Source organism: Myxocyprinus asiaticus, chromosome 46 (assembly GCF_019703515.2).
Source record: "Myxocyprinus asiaticus isolate MX2 ecotype Aquarium Trade chromosome 46, UBuf_Myxa_2, whole genome shotgun sequence".
Lineage (NCBI taxonomy): Eukaryota > Metazoa > Chordata > Actinopteri > Cypriniformes > Catostomidae > Myxocyprinus > Myxocyprinus asiaticus.
The window spans coordinates 23,373,312-23,391,975 of record NC_059389.1 but is presented as its reverse complement, the minus strand read 5'-3'; the positions used below and the strand labels follow the sequence as shown (position 1 = coordinate 23,391,975).

The 18,664-nt window shown below is 38.1% G+C and overlaps 1 protein-coding gene across 1 annotated transcript in view; it reads right to left on the bottom strand.

The window, feature by feature from the left end:
* Nucleotides 1-18,664, bottom strand: part of LOC127436188 (dual specificity protein phosphatase 8-like) — a 62,722-nt gene that overhangs the window by 25,581 nt on the left and 18,477 nt on the right. The window contains exon 3 of the mRNA XM_051690189.1: nucleotides 7,440-7,578. Within this exon, the coding sequence (XP_051546149.1) occupies nucleotides 7,440-7,578 (139 nt within the window). The remainder of the gene's footprint in view (nucleotides 1-7,439; nucleotides 7,579-18,664) is intronic.

The following is an 18,664-nucleotide window of genomic DNA, read 5'->3' as shown; positions in this document are numbered from 1 at the left end:
GAAACCGAACACGGTTATAGGCCGACAGTGTTAGATAAGTTTAGATAAGAATTTTCAGTAATTGTCATCACATTACTTTACTGATTACTTCATGGGAAAAAGTAATCACATTACTAATTCCTTTACTTCTAAGTTACTATCTTAAACACTAGTTTTACATTTTCTGCTCAATGAATTATAAATAATGTCTATTTATCCTTGTTTACTGTCGTTGTCCCTACAGCTGTCACAGAAACGCAATGTGTTAAAATACTTTTTTGACTAAAAAGATAATTAGATTACATTAGCTAACTACTTTGTAATCAGATTACACCCAACACTGATGGCCGATTGCGTTAATCACAAAATGGCCAAATATCAGCAGATTACCGTTATCGGTCTGTCCGATATTTCGGTCTATCTCTAGTAGGTTCAATTACTCACACAGACATGTACATACTGTATAGGTGACACACTAAACTTCATGTCCTACCATGCAGTGGAAAACAAAGGCAGATGGCAACGGTTGTGCAGAGATTAAAAACAGTGACTGCACATCTGCAGAACACACACACTAATACACACACTGTACACTCTTCAGACAATTCCTGTGGAGTAAGGTGTGAAAGCGTCAGGCTGTGAACTCTGTGTGTGTGCATATGTGTGTATGTGCATGTGTGCCATTCCAAAGAGAAGGACAGCATGGGCGAGATGCCTGTTGAGCAGGATGGAAGATCAAATTCAACAACAGCAGCACAAACATTTCAGTCTATGATCCTGTAATCACTAGACATAAACAGGAAACATGCCAACTCAACAGGCAACAAGGACAAACTTGACAACAGTTATCAGGGAAGATATCAGGGCCAACACCAGGGGTCAGCAACCTTGCTCCCTACAAGTTTAGTACAAACCTTGCTCAAACATACAGTACTTGCCAGTAATTTTCAAGTGACCCAAAGGCTATGTTTACATTAATCTGGATAAATTTAAAAACCCATGTTCATTTTCAAAACGCTCTATGTCCACTCTGCCATTTTCAAAGGTTTTCCAAAGGTTGCTCATCCACACTGAAATGTATGACAACTCTTAAATCCCCTAATGTGCATGCAAAAAATCGCTGTTCCATGTACGAGCGGAAACACAATTGTCCTTGTGTTTCGTCACCGGACAGCACTTCCAGGTAAACTTCATGTCTTTGAAGGAATGCATTGTGAAGGCTGTACAAAATAACATTTATATTTAACAATGCTATCAAAGTGAATAACAGGAACAATAACGGCACTACAATGTGGGCTGCATCTTGATTGTTTTGGGTTGAATGGATCAAATGACTGCGTCACATGGTAACAAATATGTCATAGAGATATCTCCATTTTTCCCGTCTACACTACAACGCAAAGATAGCATTTTCAAATATATCCACTTGGGAGAGCGTTTTCAAAAAGCTCAATTTCGCTGACAAAAACGACGTCTCAGTGTGGATGGAAGGCCAACATGTAGAGAAAAAGATATGCTTTCAAACAAAAATGTATTAGTGTGGACAAAACCTAAGACATTGAGTAGAATTTTCCCAATTCATTTTTTTCATAGGAGAAATCCTTCATAAAAAAGTTCCAAGTTCCAAACCGACCATCGCCAGGGTAAATCACAACATTACAAACTTTGATTTGAAGCACGAGGTTTTTGAAAATTGGACAAAAAGACAAAGTTACAAGTGTGTGTACTAACCATCTTTCATTAAGGGAAATGAACTACAATTTGAAGCATTGCAAATTAAGTAATCAAATTAAAAACAATTGAAAAATATAAAACTATTGATTTAAAGTTATTGATTATAAGTAAAGAAACAATATATTTAAATTTTATTGCAAAATATTCAGATATATGTAAATATATAAGTAGTTTGAAAGTTCAGGGAGGCTGATTCGATTGCATCATTCACAGTGTGCCATGTAAGTAGGCGGTCGCTGCAGAGCTCTTTTGGTGTGCTTTTTTGGCCACAGTTCTCTGATTGGTTGACTGCTTCCCTTCAGGATCATGGGTAGTATAGTTCTTTACCAGAAATTTGCTATTAAACACTTTATTTTATGAAGATGAAATAATGAGGACTGATGGCTACAACAAAAGCATATATCATTGATTATCAACCTCAGAGCTCACAGTAGGTCTATCTGTAAAGCTTTACAAATTATTGTTAAAAATGTATTCCCCTATGGAGAAAATTAATGGGATTTTTACTTCTGGAACAAGATGTTGCACTCTATAACCAGTAGGCCTACTAGCCTAATTCTTAACCCTAACCCAAAAACCCTATCCCTAACTAACCCTAACCCAAAAACCCAAAATCTAAACTAACCATAACCTAACCCTTTCCCTGACTGAGTGCTATAACTGCTTTGAGATGGAGTACTACCAGCAAAATGCTCCTTCAATGCCTTTATCAAACACTTAGACCATAACTGGCTCACCACTTTCTGTTGCATCAGACTGCATGTGCTTTGAGGGGGTTTCGCAGTTAGTTTGTGCATACGCAGCACTCTACAGTATGTCACCCTGACAGCATTTATTCTGAAGGAAACCTGATAGTGGCTCTCTTATAAAGGAAGTGGTCATAAACTTCCTGTTCTTCTAGTATTTATCACTTGGAATCATCACTATGACCTTAACACTATATCCCCTCTTAAACATAACCAGAAAAACTCTTGCAAAACTAACTGTGTTAGAACAGTCATACAGTATATCTTCAATGTGCTAATTATTGTGTTGGAGAGATTTTTGACACAATCTATACAACTTAATTCTAAAATATAATGATAAACAGCAGTAATTTACTAAACAATTTCTTTCACTACAACAAATGCTTATTTAAAATGCTGTGCAGGTACTCCTGGGAATGCTTCTTAAGATTTATGAAAAATGACTAAACTGAAAAATTAATTAAAATGAATCCAACACTACTGTCAGGAGAATTAAAGTCTCTATGGTAGAGCAACTAAAGGTCAAAGTACAAAGAAAAAGAGAGAGCAAATATATTGATATGGTGACTGGAGGAAAAGGTAACCATGTAACCATGAAAATAATGGGGCAAAAGATGGCTAACATGGTGTCTTAATGGAAGTATTGTGACATAACCCTGCTGACACCATTTAAAAAAGATTTCAACAGAACATACAAAAGCTTTCATGCATCAACGTTACATCAACTCCTCTAGAGCTGTCCTTTAATTCTGACATCAAAGGGCGCAAAGAGCCATTTGTCAACATATTGTCTTAATATGGTCTTAATATAATTATGACGTCTACTTTCCTGGCCTCGTTTAGTCATAGAACTATTTTCACAGTCTGATGATGATAATACAGGCATGAATCCCAAAGAATAGTTCATATGTTATGTCCCTAACAGCAGTATCCCTGGAATATTTGCAAGGGTTAAAATAAAGTACATTAAAGTGACTGAAACCAGACCAACAACAAAAAGTCTATAGCTAGAAATATTTTTTTTCTTTTTCATAAATGATTTATGTTATTTCTTTATGTGATCAGATTTATGATTTTCATCCAGCAGATGATAAAACAGGTGAAAAATCTCATAGATTTACATTAAAGGAGGGGCTTGCCTTGAGCCATATCTAGGGACTAGAATATGATACGATACTTGAGTCTCATACGAGGCTCTTCTGAATTGGGCCAGTAAGCAACCATTTAGCAACCACTTTGCAACACCCTACCAACTGCTTAGTAACATGCAAAAAACAACTCAGAACACCTAAAAACTGTGGCTGTGAATTTTGCACAAGCAAGTAGCACTTTTTTTTTTTTTTTTAGAAATGTACAAATCTAGTATTAAAGGGATAGTTCACCCAAAAATGAAAATAGTCTCATCAGTTGCTCACCCTCATGGCATCCCAGATGTGTATGACTTTCTTTCATCTAATGAACACAAATTAAGATTTTTAGAAGAATAGCTCAGCTTTGTAGGTCCATACAATGCAAATAAATGGTGACCAGATCTTTCAAGCTCCAGAAATTACATAAAGGCAGCATAAAAGTAATCCATAAAACTCCAGTGGTTAGATCTATATCTTCAGAAGCGATATGAGAACTGTGGGTGAGAAACAGATCAATATGTAATTCCTTTTTTACTATAAATCTCTACTTTCACTGTCACTTTCTGATTTTTTGAGCTTCAAAGGTCCGGCCACCATTCACTTGCATTAAAAAGACCAACAGAGCTGAGACATTCATCTAACAATCTTCGTTTGTATTCAGCAAAATAAAGAAAGTCATACACATCTGGGATGGCATGTAAGTGAGTAAATGATTAGAGAATTTTCATTTTTGGTGAACTATTCCTTTAATATAGTGTATTTTTTATTTATATTTTTTAGATAAACAGGGCTAAAAAAAAAAAACCCTCTAAAACCGTAAGGTGCTGTCTAGCGATGCTGAACTGTTTTAACTTTCTATGTCATGTGTGACACATTTCTAATTTAAGAATGCAGAAGCTTACAGAAAAACACTGTAATCAACTCAATGGAGATCTTAATCTAAAATAAAAAGTAAGAGACACTTCCATGCTAGGAGCCACATAATCAAAAATTTGCAAACGTGGTGAAATTTCTCCAAATCCTGAAGATTTGAGCTTCTTTTCAGTGGTGACATATTTGGATCAAGCAGCTTAGTAAGAAGCGAGGGGAAATAAAAACATAAGCTTCCCACAGAAAATTGCCTAATGAGACAGTTTCAACAGAATCTTCACTTTGAGAGATGAAATTCTGCCGTGATGGTCACTGCTGAACAGGAATGAGAAGGAAGAGGGAATTCGTGAAGACTGAATTATGCCCACCAATAGCATCGCTTATTTGCTGAGCTATTTTCTGTTGAGTTGTTTTCACATTAAATTCACTAAAGAAAGAAAACATTTATAAAAAACTCAAAAAAGTGCTGAATGCAATGCGCATTGTGCAGTTTTCTATTTTGCAGGCCAATTTTAATTTGTATGTCACAACTCGCCCGCCGTCTCCTCCTCTGGAGTCAGCAGCACCTCAAGTCACTGCAAGCCACTCACATCCCGGGCGACCTCAACACTGCATCGGACGTGCTGTCACGGCAGGTTACCCTCAGGGGAGAGTGGAGACTCCACCCTCAGGTGGTCCAGCTGATCTGGATCGATTCGGACAGGCACAGGCAGACCTGTTCACCTCGCAAGAATCCTCCCACTGCCCGCTCTGGTACGACCTGACCGAGGCACCTCTCAGTATAGACGCGCTGGCACACAGCGTTTCCCCCAGTGAGCCTACTTGCCTGTGCAAGGTCAGGGAGGATGAGGAGCAGGTCGTCCTGGTAGCACCCTACTGGCCCACCCAGACGTGATTCTCGGACCTCATGCTCCTGGAAACAGCCCCCCGGCAAATTCCCCTGAGGAAGGACCTTCTTTCTCAGGGACGGGGCACCATCTGGCACCCGCGACCAGACCTCTGGAATCTCCATGTCTGGCCCCTGGACAGGACACGGAAGACCTGAGCAGTCTACCACCCGCGGTGGTAGACACGATCACTCAGGCTAGGGCCCCCTCTATGAGGCGCCTGTATGCCTTTAAGTGGTGTCTGTTCGCTAATTGGTGTTCTTCCTGATGGGAAGACCCCCAGAGATGCACAGTCAGTTCGGTGCTTTCCTTCCTGCAGGAGAGGTTGGAAGGGCGGCTGTCCCCTTCCACCTTGAAGGTGTACATAGCCGCTATAGCAGCACACCACAATAGCAGCTGGGTGTATCGCTTGCACATAGCACCTTTCACCTCCCCTGAGCTGAAGACATGCGCCATTAACTCCCAGTAGTGTTCACAAACTATGTTCCCTGGTTGACTTCCTCCGAGCCCTGTGGCAGTCAAGTTTTCAGAGAGATTCGCTGCCGGCCCAGTACACGTGCTAACTAAAAGCCCTGTTCTGGGGTAGGTGCTCTGCATTGTGCGGTTCCCTGTAGGTAACCCCATGCGATGTATATCTTCTGCTAATTCGTTTCCCTGTTGGCAAACTGCGTCTTCCTTGTGCAGAGGCCCCTCTGCCACAGTCTCCATGTTTGTAGTAACTCCTCCCCTGTTGGGTAGGACCTACCAAGAGACTTCTCCACATGACATACTTCCGACATAGTTCGGTAAGACCATGTGACGTATTTCCACTTAAATATCCCCCCTCTCTCTGGGCAAGGTGTGGTCTCCGCGGTGTCCTCCCCTTGGGAGGGACACCCCCTGACTAGACTGGGCTAGCCTGTCTCTATCTTTTGGGTAGTCGACTTGTCCCCAAAGGGCCGTTCGACACTCATAACTATGTTGGGGGAGGTTACGTGTCGGCCTGGTGCGCTGGCTACGAGGCACACAGTTGTCTGCCCATCACACACCGCCAGTTCACGTAACACAGTTCAGCCAGTTGTGGCATTTTGTATAGGGACCCCTAGTGTCACTACATCGACACAACGTCAAGTGAGTGACATAGGGAACGTCATGGTTACTTGTGTAACCTCCGTTCCCTGATGGAGGGAACGAGACATTGTGTCCCTCCTGCCACAATGCTGAACTACCCGCTGAAATGGCCGGACCTTGTCTCGGCTCCTCAGCATAAAACCTGAATGAGTGGTTGCACGCCAGCTCCTTTTATACCCGTATGTCCGGGGGATGCAAATACCACTCGCCAATTTTCACTGGCCTTTTATCAAAGACCAGAGGTGTCTCGGGCTCCCAAGAGTGACCTCTAGTGTCACTGCATCAACACAACATCTCTTTCCCTCCATCAGGGAACGGAGGTTACGCAAGTAACCATGACATTTTGCGGTCTTGCGTTGGATGCCGCACGCTAAATCTTTTGGTAAATTTGCCTGGCTAAAAAGATTTGGCTAAAAATATTGTAAAAAATGCTGAGTTAATATCTTCAGGACATAAAGACTGCACAGTAGTTTTCCATAGAGTCGTTCTCTATATGCCAATGAAAGAACTTGCCTTGGGCAACTAGCAGCACCTTTGCACATTATGACATAATTTGAGTGACAGCATGCGATTCCTGTCTGACCAGTGCATAACAACTGCGGAAACGGTTACCATCCTCAACGCTTTTCCTCAGAAGCGGTAATGACATAACAAAAATATCTGGCAGTAAACAACATAAATTACCAAGGCATGAGTTTCATTTGCAAAGGAAATAAATGATCCAGACCAGATAAAGCCAACAGGAAAATTAAACAAAGAGAGAGAGAGGGTGCAAAAAAGTGTGTGAGAGAATGTTGCCATACAGCAGGAGTGTGTTTGAGAATTGGTGATGTAAGAATCGCCATCTGCTGGTACTAACAAGAACTGATGCAATCCAACCTCTCTACAGTACATCAGGCCTAAACCTCTGCTGAACCCTAGAAAAATGAGTTCTGATTAGTTTTATGGCTCTTAACTAAAGAGGTAATACCGGTGCTCTGTACCTGTGAGCAGAGACACTCTGTGGAAGGTACCATCCAGCTTGCTCAGGAGGATGTGGACGAAGCTGTCTTTGGAGAGCTGACCAGCATCCTTTGTACTCTGGTCATACACTACCACCTCTTGTCTCCGGCCCAGGTCAACCTAGAGTGTACAAATATACACAAGAACATACCGGTATGATGTCACAATATACTTTATATATTTTAGATGTATATCAATGAATAAATTAAATATATAATTATCCATCCATCCATCTAGTTCTTGTGGTTGCATGACATGCAAGTAGTAATTGACAACAGACCTCTGCATTATTTAAAAGTATTCAATACTTATAATTTTGGAAAAATTACAATAGTTTTTCATTTTATTCAATTTGCTTCACCAGTGTATTTGCATTTATCTGGTTATTTTGCTGTGGTAGGCTGTATTTCTGTTATGTATTTCTGTCCATTTGAAACTTTGTAATAGTTTGGGGGAAAAAAATGTGGTAAAGCGATATGCCACTGTAATGCGGTCAGCAAACCTAGAACTACTTCATGGCCATGCAGTTATGGAAAGTTAACTGAAAGTTTAATTCCATATATGTCTTTCATTCTATAAGACTTAACACCATGTTTACATGCACTCAGAAAACTGCTTATTCCAGGGTTTTTGCAGAAAACAGCATTCTGAAACAACATGTATATAAAGCCATTTACAGTATGCTGTTTAAGGGATTAAAAGAAAGTGATTTAACACACTTAGGATTGGTCAAGAACGCGTTTTATGTAGCCATTTAATAGCACAAATGTCATTCTTATAGGTTTTTAAAGAGTGTGCATGTTCAAGTGCACCGGGGGAACCCCGGAGTATGACATAAGAGGGAGTACCCTACTATTGCAGACAAATACAGCAGCAACTATGAGACATCTGGAAATAAAGCGAAGCAACTGGGAACAAAATTAGTGAAGTCGTTCTAAAACGCATTTTCAGGAAATTACGTTGCTGTGGAGAAAGCTGCTTACTTACCAAGCCGCATGTATATGGGGGAAAAGAGAACGCCGAATACACAGTTCTTACAAACTACAAAACTGCGCTTTTGTGTCTTAAGCATCTTTCTTGCAATAAACGGATTTCTGGTGTCCATGTAAATGAGATATAATTTGACATGTGGAGACTGAATGGATGTCTGCAGAAATTATTACTCCACCCCATGCGGAATGTCATTAACGACAGCTCTATGTTGTTGAACCAACGTAGTTTAAATGACAGATGTGCGAGTTAGAAACTACAGTTAGAAACAGTCGTGACTAGCTAGATAATTTCTCCAATGATGCATCGTACTATGGTAGTTAAGCAGAGTGTTACGTCGTTGTAAGGGAAATGCACTTATGGCTGATTTATATGACTATTTTGTTCTATAATAGCTCCATGGTATATAGAGGGTTTAAAAGGAATAGTAAAGCCAAAAATTAAAATTCTATCATTATGTACTTGTCACTCCAAACCTGTATGATTTTTGTTTTTCATTGGAACACAAAATGAGATTTTGAAGTCTTCACAGGGTTTATTCTCATAACACCACTGTAAGAGTTATATGACTCATGCACTATATTCCAAGTTTTCTGAAGCAATATGATTACTTTGTGTGATGAACAGAATGAAATGTATTCACGCTCAAATCAATTGAAATAATTAATAAAGGGCTACAACCAAATACATCATGTGGCACGTTAGTTCATGAGACGCAATGAGAACCAATGATGTTTGAGGTTATCGACCTAGCTGCCATATCTGATTTCAGTACTATATTAAAATGACTTGTTTTTAGAAGACTGTTTTGAAGACTGAAGAATTCACTGTTTTGTTCTAAATAATGACGGAATTTCCATTTATTGGGTGACGTTAACCGGTAGTGCAAAAAATGCATCTCAAATGCAGTTTTTAATATGCATTATTAGTTCTTTAACAATGTCATCTTTTATAGTCAGAAAGAAATGAGCATAGGTGTGATTCTAAATACTCTTTATCATCCTATGATGTATTTCTCTAACAAATGGAAGGCTTTAGCACATAAACCTCACTGTCAGATGTGTGTATGAGAGTGTGTAATAACTGAATCGGAAGGCATGCACTTACGTGATGTGCTTGTGTTATGTGTGTGTGCATTTCTGTTGCAGTGGGAGCATGAAGCTGTGTGTGGCTGCACGCGAGCCCGGCTGCCTCAATGTTGTCAGGCAGTTTTTAATCACATGACCATCAGCTAGAGCCGCTGCAGAATGACTCACTACAATATTGGAGCACTACTGGAGCAAACTGAGGAGGGGAAGGGAGGAGAAAGCAAGCCAGTGACAGAGAGGATGATGAGTAAAGATGGAGAGGCTAAAAAAAAGGATGAGGGAAAAGAGGAAAGTCATGTTGAGAACAAAAAAAGAGGACAATATGGGAGAGAAATAGAAATGCATGGGTGTATAGTAAAAGCTGCTCTCGTTGTATTGCGATTCACATGTCGAAAAATAGAAGTAATGACCTTTAATGCATTATATTCCTTCCACCCCACTGCTATCCCTTATGGCCATACTGAAAATACAGTCAGTATAAAATAGGGCACAATCTCAGTTCAGTGCTGCATTTTATGCAATAATGAATAAAGCACGTGATTTAAAGGGATAGTTCACGCAAATATAAACATTATGTCATAATTTAATCACCCTAATGTTGCAGTTACATATGACTTTCTTTCTTCCATGAAACACAAAAGATGCTAGGCAGAATGACACCGTCAGTCACCATTCATTGTATGGAAAAATAGATGCAATGAAAGTGAATGGTGACAGAGAATCCGCATAAGTTTGAAAACTCTGTTTTTTAGAATCAGAATCAGAATGAGCTTTATTGCAAATATATGCTTACACACACAAGGAATTTGTCATGGTGACAGAAGCTTCCAGTGCAAATGCAACTGTATACATACATACAAACATATACATTTAAACATATATACATACAGTGAAATAAAAAGAAAAAATAAGATAAAACAGGTAAATAAAAAGAGAAATATACAATAGAGCAATAATGTTGTTCGAATATTTTCTATACAGATATACAGTTATGTGCAGGTGATTTAATGTATTGAAGAAAAGGTAGGATATGTTAAAAAATATAAATGAAATATAGATATAAGTAGAAATGGATGGATTGAATATTGTACATTGTTGTATTGACAAAAAGGAAAGTATTTGGGGGCAGTTTTAACTGTTTATGAGGTGGATGGCATGAGGGAAAAAACTGTTCCTGTGCCTGCTTCAGTTTCCTAATGTCACTTAGGCTTTTACTAAAGTATACGGTTATGGAGAGCATTTTTCAGTGGAAGAAAATGCCATTCTATTGTGGATGAAAGTTGTAAGCGTACCAAAATCAATGCGTTTTCAAACAAAAACGGATTAATAATACTTTTGTGTTCTGCGGAAGCAGAAATGTCATACAGGTGTTAACTCCCCCTAGTGTTAGTTCCAAAATCTGCAGTCAGTCTTTTCAGTCAGTATATAAAGATCAGTCAGCATTATATATCAGCCATTGTTCTCAAGATATTGGCATTAGCCAATGAAAAACCCAATCTTGGTCGACCACTAATTCAAAATAAGAAAATGCCAATCACAAGCCCATATACACTTACAGACCACTTTATTAGGTACACCTGTATGCATACATATTCATGAGATTATCTAATCAGCCAATCACGTGGCAGCAGTGTAGTGCATAAAATAATGCAGATACGGGTCAGGACCTTCATTTAATGTTCACATCAACCATCAGAATGGGGAAAAAATTTGATCTCAGTGATTTCGACCATGGCATGGTTGGTTGGTGCCAGATGGGCTGGTTTGAGTATTTCTGTAACTGCTGATCTCCTGGGATTTTCACACACAACAGTCTCTAGAATTTACTCAGAATGGTACCAAAAACAAAAAACATCCAGTGAGCGGCAGTTCTGCGAACAGAAACACCCTGTTGATGAGAGGTCAACGGAGAATTGCCAGACTGGTTCGAGCTGACAGAAAGGCTACAGTAACTCAGATAACAGCTCTTTACACTTGTAGTGAGCAGAATAGCATCTCAGAATGCACAACACATCGAACCTTGAGGCAAATGGGCTACAACAGCAGAAGACCATGTTGGGTTCCACTTCTGTTAGATAAGAACAGAAAGCTGAGGCTGCAGTGGGCACAGGCTCACCAAAACTGGACAGTAAAAGACTGGAAAAACATATCCTGGTCTGATGAATCTTGAAGTGGAATCTGACATGGTCTTGTAATGTTGTAGCCCATCCGCACCAAAAATCATGCCAAAGTCAAAATCACTGAGATCACTTTTTTCCCTATTCAGATTGTTGATGCGAACATTAACTGAAGCTCCTGACCTGTATCTGCATGATTTTATGCATTGCACTGCTGCCACACGATTAGCTGATTAGATAATCGCATGAATATGTAGGTGTACTGGTGTACCTAATAAAGCGTTCGGTGAGTGTATATTTCGTACCTCTCTAAATCTGCCCTTTATTCTAAAGTGCATTCACCTAATTCTCTAAGTTTTCCATGTCAATGGACTTCAGTCCATGCCATCTATAGTATGATATAGTCAAATTTGTTACAGTTGAAAGAGCTTTGGACTTTACAACACATTATATCTAATATATAATAAGACTTTGCACTCAATCCATACACAACCTGTGAATCTTGTAAACACACGGTATCTCTGAAGACTGCATGTGTGTGTACGTGTAAGAAAAGAGAGTCTGTGTGTGTGTGCACTAAACACAGTCAGCTGCAAATTGGAAGGCTGCCTAAAAGGTGATGTCACCGGGCCAAGGTCGAACTCGGGTGGAAGATTACAGTGCATTCCCTGCCTGTCTCAAAAACCTGAATGACTGTGAACGTTAAATAATTGTACCTTAGTCACAGCTAAGTTTAAAGGCCTAAAAAACCCATTCACACTTATCTCTCTTCATTTACTTTGAGCGATTATGCGAGTGCAGCTTAGCTATTAGATAAGGTATTAAAATGAGGATACTGATTGACAGGGGATAGTAAGAAACTAGGCCTAAACCTCCCTCCTCATCTTCCCACTCGTCTCCTACAGACCTCTCCCCTTCTGAACAAGTTGTTCCACCTTAATTGGATGAAAGTTAAATTCAGGTGACATCATCACTTAGGGATTATGGTCTCTCAGAAGCATGGCTTCCTGCAAAAGCCTGTTGAAGCCTAGGTCACCTACAGGGCAAGCGCATGGTCAAAGGCGACATTTGGGATGGAACACTAGCATACTGCTTAATGTGGAGTTTACATACTTAAAAAAAAAAGTATATGAATTAGCGTGCATTATGCAATGAGTAACATTTCAAACAACAGTGTGCTATATTATTGTCACACGCCTTCTGTGCATTAGCCTAATCTGTAACGATGCGCTGGTGCTGGCAATGACGAAGACGATGAAGTGATGAACCCAAGTGCAAATTTATTTAACAAAAGTGAGATCCAAAAAACCCTAACTATAAATGTGAAACATAAACATGAACTTGACCAGACTTGACTTAAACTTGACTTGACATAAACTTGACATGGCATGGCATGCCAATGAAAACAATACACATGAACATGGAGGGAAAACAGTACATCACATGACCAGGAACACATGACATGAAACAGGAACTAAACTTTTCAAAATAAAAGACATGAAAAACATGAATCAACAAAATACACATGACATAATAATTGTGTTTGTATGCTTTGCAAAAAACTTAAACATTTGGTTTACTGTGATAAAATGAACATTGCAAATAGGTAAAGGTAAAGTTTAAAGAAGATAATGAACATTTTTTAAGTATTTTTTTTAATATATGACAGCTGTAACTCTTATTCATAAACAGAGTTTTGCTGGAAAACAATGATGTACGGTACAACACATTAACTTTCAATCCATCCTTCTACCAAGACTGGCACAAATTAATGCCGCAATTTCAAAAAATCTCATCTTTATCAGAAAGTTATTTTATTGATTAGACAATACACAAATTTGCTTTGGAAATCAATATACTATTGTTTGTTTTATTCCCATATCATTGAACATAAGCCTACAGTCGACAGCAATAAATTTTGCAGTCGAGTTTGTCAATCTGTGCTGTTCAAACAGGATGTGTTCTTGCGTTCCACTGCACTATATTTAATTGTTGTTAATGTAATGTACATCAGAAAGACACTTTTGGAGCATCTCACTGGTATTCGGTGTCATAAATGTTGCGTTTTTAGGACACTATATCAAGTTAAAAGTAGGGCTGTCGATTTAACGTGTTAATTCCATATGATTAATTATTTAAATTAAAAAAATGTATGCAATTAATCATGTACCCAGACCGTAATAAGGAATATTCTTTCCATCAGAACAATTCAAGCTTGAAGTACCTCCTGTTTTTTCCACGGGGCTGTAAGCGAAACTTCAGCTGTATAGACAGCGTGCAGCTTATACAGACAGAGAACAAACCACACTCACCAACAGCAGACAACACAAGATGAGAACACGTTCTTGCTTCCAAACACAGCTTGATGGAGCACAAATCCGAACACCGGGATCTCAAGACGTGTTTTTCAAAGTTTCAAACTACAGTATGCATAACTTGACACAGCAACCTAAAAATTGTATGTTAATGATGCGACGCAACCAAAGTGAGATGCTCCAAATTAATTTGTCTGATGCATGTGTACATTGACACATCCATTGACAAGCCCTTATAATAAATCTCCGACTGATTGACGAATTTAATTGCAAAATGGATTGCAGTGAACTGTATGGCTAATGTTCAATAATATGGAAATAAACAATATGTTGGATTCTAAAGCCACCTGTTGTACTGTCTTATACTGTAAATGCTTTACTCTGACACAATAATGTAATGCATTTTAATTATCTGAATTATTATTTTGTTATAATATATATATATATATATATATATATATATATATATATATATATATATATACAGTACTGTGCAAAAGTCTTAGGCACATAAGATGTTTCACATAAGCATTTGTCTTAAGATGGTTATTTATATCTTCAGCTTTAGTGTGTCAATAGGAAATATAAATGTTAGACTCCCATACATTACATTTACAAATAGAAAAAAATAGAACAGAAGAACAGGGAGCCCTGCAACAGATGTCATGGCCCTCACAAAGCCCCCCACTGAACATCGAGCCTGTCTGAGATTACATAAAGAGACAGAAGCAATGGAGACAGCCTAAATAGATAGAAGAACTATGGCAAATTCTCCAAGAAGACATGACGTAAGCTCGTTGGTAAGGTCACGCATCACGTGGAGGAGGAGTCAGGAAGCGCGTCATTGTTTACATTGTTTTGTATTATTATTATTTGGAAATGATTTTTTATTTTATTTTATATTGTTTTGAAATTGTTTTGGACTGTTTTAGTTTGTGAACGGCACTTGGTCTGTGCTCTGTGCAAGTTTCTATTGTAAACAATGATGCGCTTCCTGACTCCTCCTCCACGTGACGTGTAACCTTACCAACGAGCTTACGTCATCCCTCTCATGAGCGCACATTACAGAGATGTATGGAAGCTAACATTTGTAGTTAAAAAGTATGTAAGTATTGTTTTGTTTCTCAAAATAATCAATCAATTGTGTTCAGAAGAACTTTATTTGTTGACTGGAGTCGTGTGGATTATTTTGATGCACCCTAAATATGCATTTTGCACTGTCAAAAAATGGAGTACATTCACTTGCATTGTTTAAAGGAGGAGGCCAGAAATGAAATCCTAAAAGTCTTAAATTCTGTTTTGATGAAGAAAGAAACTCAGATACATCTTGGATGGCCTGAGGGTGAGTAAATTATCAGCAAATTTTCATTTTTGGGTGAACTATTCCTTTAAGGGTCCGAATACTTATGTCAATGTGATATTTTAATTTTTCTTTTTAATAAATTTGCAAAGTTATCAAAAATCTTGTTTTTGCTTTGTCATTATGGGGTATGGAGTATAGATTGATGTAAAAAAAAAAAAAAAAAAAAGTATTTTAACAAAGAAACATAACAAAATGTGAAAGAAATGAAGGGGTCTGAATACTTTCTGAATGCACTGTGTGTGTGTGTATATATATATATATATATATATATATATATATATTATTTGCAATAATTTAAATAACTATTTATAATTATTTCATCATTATATATTGAATTATAGTTATTTGAGGGGTTTTCTCAGCAAATATTTGTATATGTGATTAATTGTGATTAATTCAATTCATTAATTGGCATACCACTGAATTAATACGATTACAAATTTTAATCGATTGACAGCCCTAGTTAAAAGTAGCTGAAACTTTTAAAATTGCGTCTCGAGATCCCTGTATTCTGTTGTGCTTCATCTAGCTGTCAAGAATGCGTCCTGTGTGACCAGCTCTCATTTTGTGGTTGTGCTGCTTGTGAGGTTTGACGAGGTGCACTGATCACCCCCTTCTGATGCGGCTCGTAAAAACACAAAGTTACATGCAGTTCAAGCTTGAATTGCTCTGATGGTAGGAAAATACTTTTTATTACGGAATTTACATACGGGTCAGAGAGTTTAATTGAGTACATTTTGTTAATGCGTTATTTTTCATAGAATTAATACGTTAAATCGACAGCCTTAATGTTGTATTTATTATATATACTGTATGTTGTGTGTGTGTGTGTATATATATGTTTTTTTTTTTGTGCTGAAATTTGACTCTATATACAGGATTCTTGATGTATACCTGTCAAAATGCATTTAGTTCCTTCTTAAGAAAAAAGTATGTAACAATAATATTTATTAATCAAATGTTTATTTTTAAAACAAAGCCTTTCACAGTACAAAGATAGAACAGCACTAAAATAGCACAAATTCAAGTATAATTAAACATTTTCGAAGGTCTAAGTGGGTGGTTGACTGCTTAAAAGAACTAGTCCACGCAGGATGCGTATTCGTTGCATATACAGTATATATACAGTATATACTGTATATGTAAGGAATATTTGACGACGGACCGTTGAATCATCTAAAAATAGTGTACACCCGAGGTGGTAATGCTTGCACGTCATGACCATTACACCTTGAGTGTGCATTATTTTACCACACCTTAAGACATCGTTCAGGGTTTTATCTCAAGACATTTTCTAGTTTTCGTCCCCAAAATGCTCTTGTGAGTGGAACTACTTTCTTCTGCCATGGATTCAGAGTCTTGCTTTGATAAAGCTCAGGCCTTCGTTGCTAGTTCGAAAACGTCACATTAGAACTAACAATGGAGGATTGCGATGCTTGCGCTGCTTTATTGGAGCACTTATTGGAGTAATAAGGTAGTGTGTGTGTTTGTGTGTGTGTGTGTGTTTTTATGTTTTTATGTTTGAGTGATCGAAAGAGAGAAACTCAGAAACTGAGTGATTACTTCTGGGATTATCTTTTTTGTTGCAGCTCTCGTCAGAAGTAACATCGCTTCAAAATCGCCAAGATATAATTTTAAGCACTTCTCAGCAGCAGCAAGTGTCTACATTTTTGTATATAGCTTCTCCGATGTAAACCTTAACAACTGTTTTCAACCCCACTGAGATGCAGGTGTGCGCTGACATGACGGCTCTGTTGTTCGCTAGCAAGTAAATGTGTGCATAATGCGTATAATTTATGTGTGTCCACTAGGGGTGTGACGAGATCCCGTGCCACGAGATCTCGCGATATTAAAACGTGACGATATTTCTCGTTGAGGTGAAAAGCTGTCTCACGATATCAGCATGATGGAGTGCGAGGGTGAAATTAGCATAGAAGATGCCACCGCCACTTTTAAATCGTTTGTGTGGCAGCATTTTAGGTACCCGGTGGATACAATAAACGGCGACAGAGTGACAGACAAGACACGAACAAAGGCTGTGTCTCGTTTGGAAGGCTGCGTTCTCCAGAGGAAGCATTTATCAAATATTATTTGTCTCGTTTCATTTTTTCTTTTTTTTTGTCTTTCTTTTTCTTATTTTTTATCTATTGTCAATGCTTTTATGTATATGCACTTACATTTAAACAATTGTTAACCTTTTTTGCATTCCCAATAATATAAAAAAAAAATTAGACAGCCTTGATGACGTATGCGGCCGACAAATGCGACCTCTGGAGGACGCAGCCTTCCAAACGAGATACAGCCAATATGTAAGCACTGTACGTAAATAGTGCCGTACACCGCGGCTAACAAAAGCACTATGCAAAGACACCTACAGAACCACCGCAGCTCTCAACTAAAATCAACCAGGTCTGAAGAGACTCATGTGAAATCATACAGGAGAGAAGCCAGTCAGTTGAGTTTGTGGCAAAACCTTTTACAGTGCTTGCATATTGTTCTGTCTTTTACTGAATATGATAATTCATACTCAGAAAGTAGAACTGAAGTGACATTCATTACAAGATGTTTTGCATTTTGTGACTTTCAGTCGAATAAAAGACTATTTTTCCAGTCATTTACACTACCGGTCAAAAGTTTTGAAACACTTGACTGAAATGTTTCTCATGATCTTAAAAATCTTTTGATCTGAAGGCGTATGCTTAAATGTTTGAAATGAGTTTTGTAGACAAAAATATAATTGTGCCACCATATTAATTTATTTCATTACAAAACTAATATTTATTATAAAAAAAAGTTTTAAAATTGATGACTTGGACCAAATAATAATGAAAAGCAGCCAATAAGTGCCCAACATAGATGAGAACTCCTTCAATACTGTTTAAAAATCATCCCAGGGTGATACCTAAAGAAGTTGAGAAAATGTCAAGAGTACATGTCTGCAAATTCTAAGCAAAGGGTGACTACTTTGAAGATGCTAAAATATAACATCGTTTTTATATATTTTGGATTTTGTTTAGTCACAACATAATTCCCATAGTTCCATTTATGTATTCCATAGTTTTGATGGCTTTACTATTATTCTAAAATGTGAAGAAAAACATTATAATAAAGAATGAGTAAGTGTTTCAAAACTTTTGACCAGTAGTGTATTTAGTGTTAAAATATCGTCTCGTCTCGTTCTCGTGAACCCAGTATCGTGTATCGTCTCGTCTCGTGAGCTAAGTGTATCGTCACACCCATAGTGTCCACATGTGTGAGAGCTTAAGAGAGGGGGAGCGCAAGGGTGTTTCCCACAGATATTTCAGATAATATGGAAGTTTTATTAATCAAGTG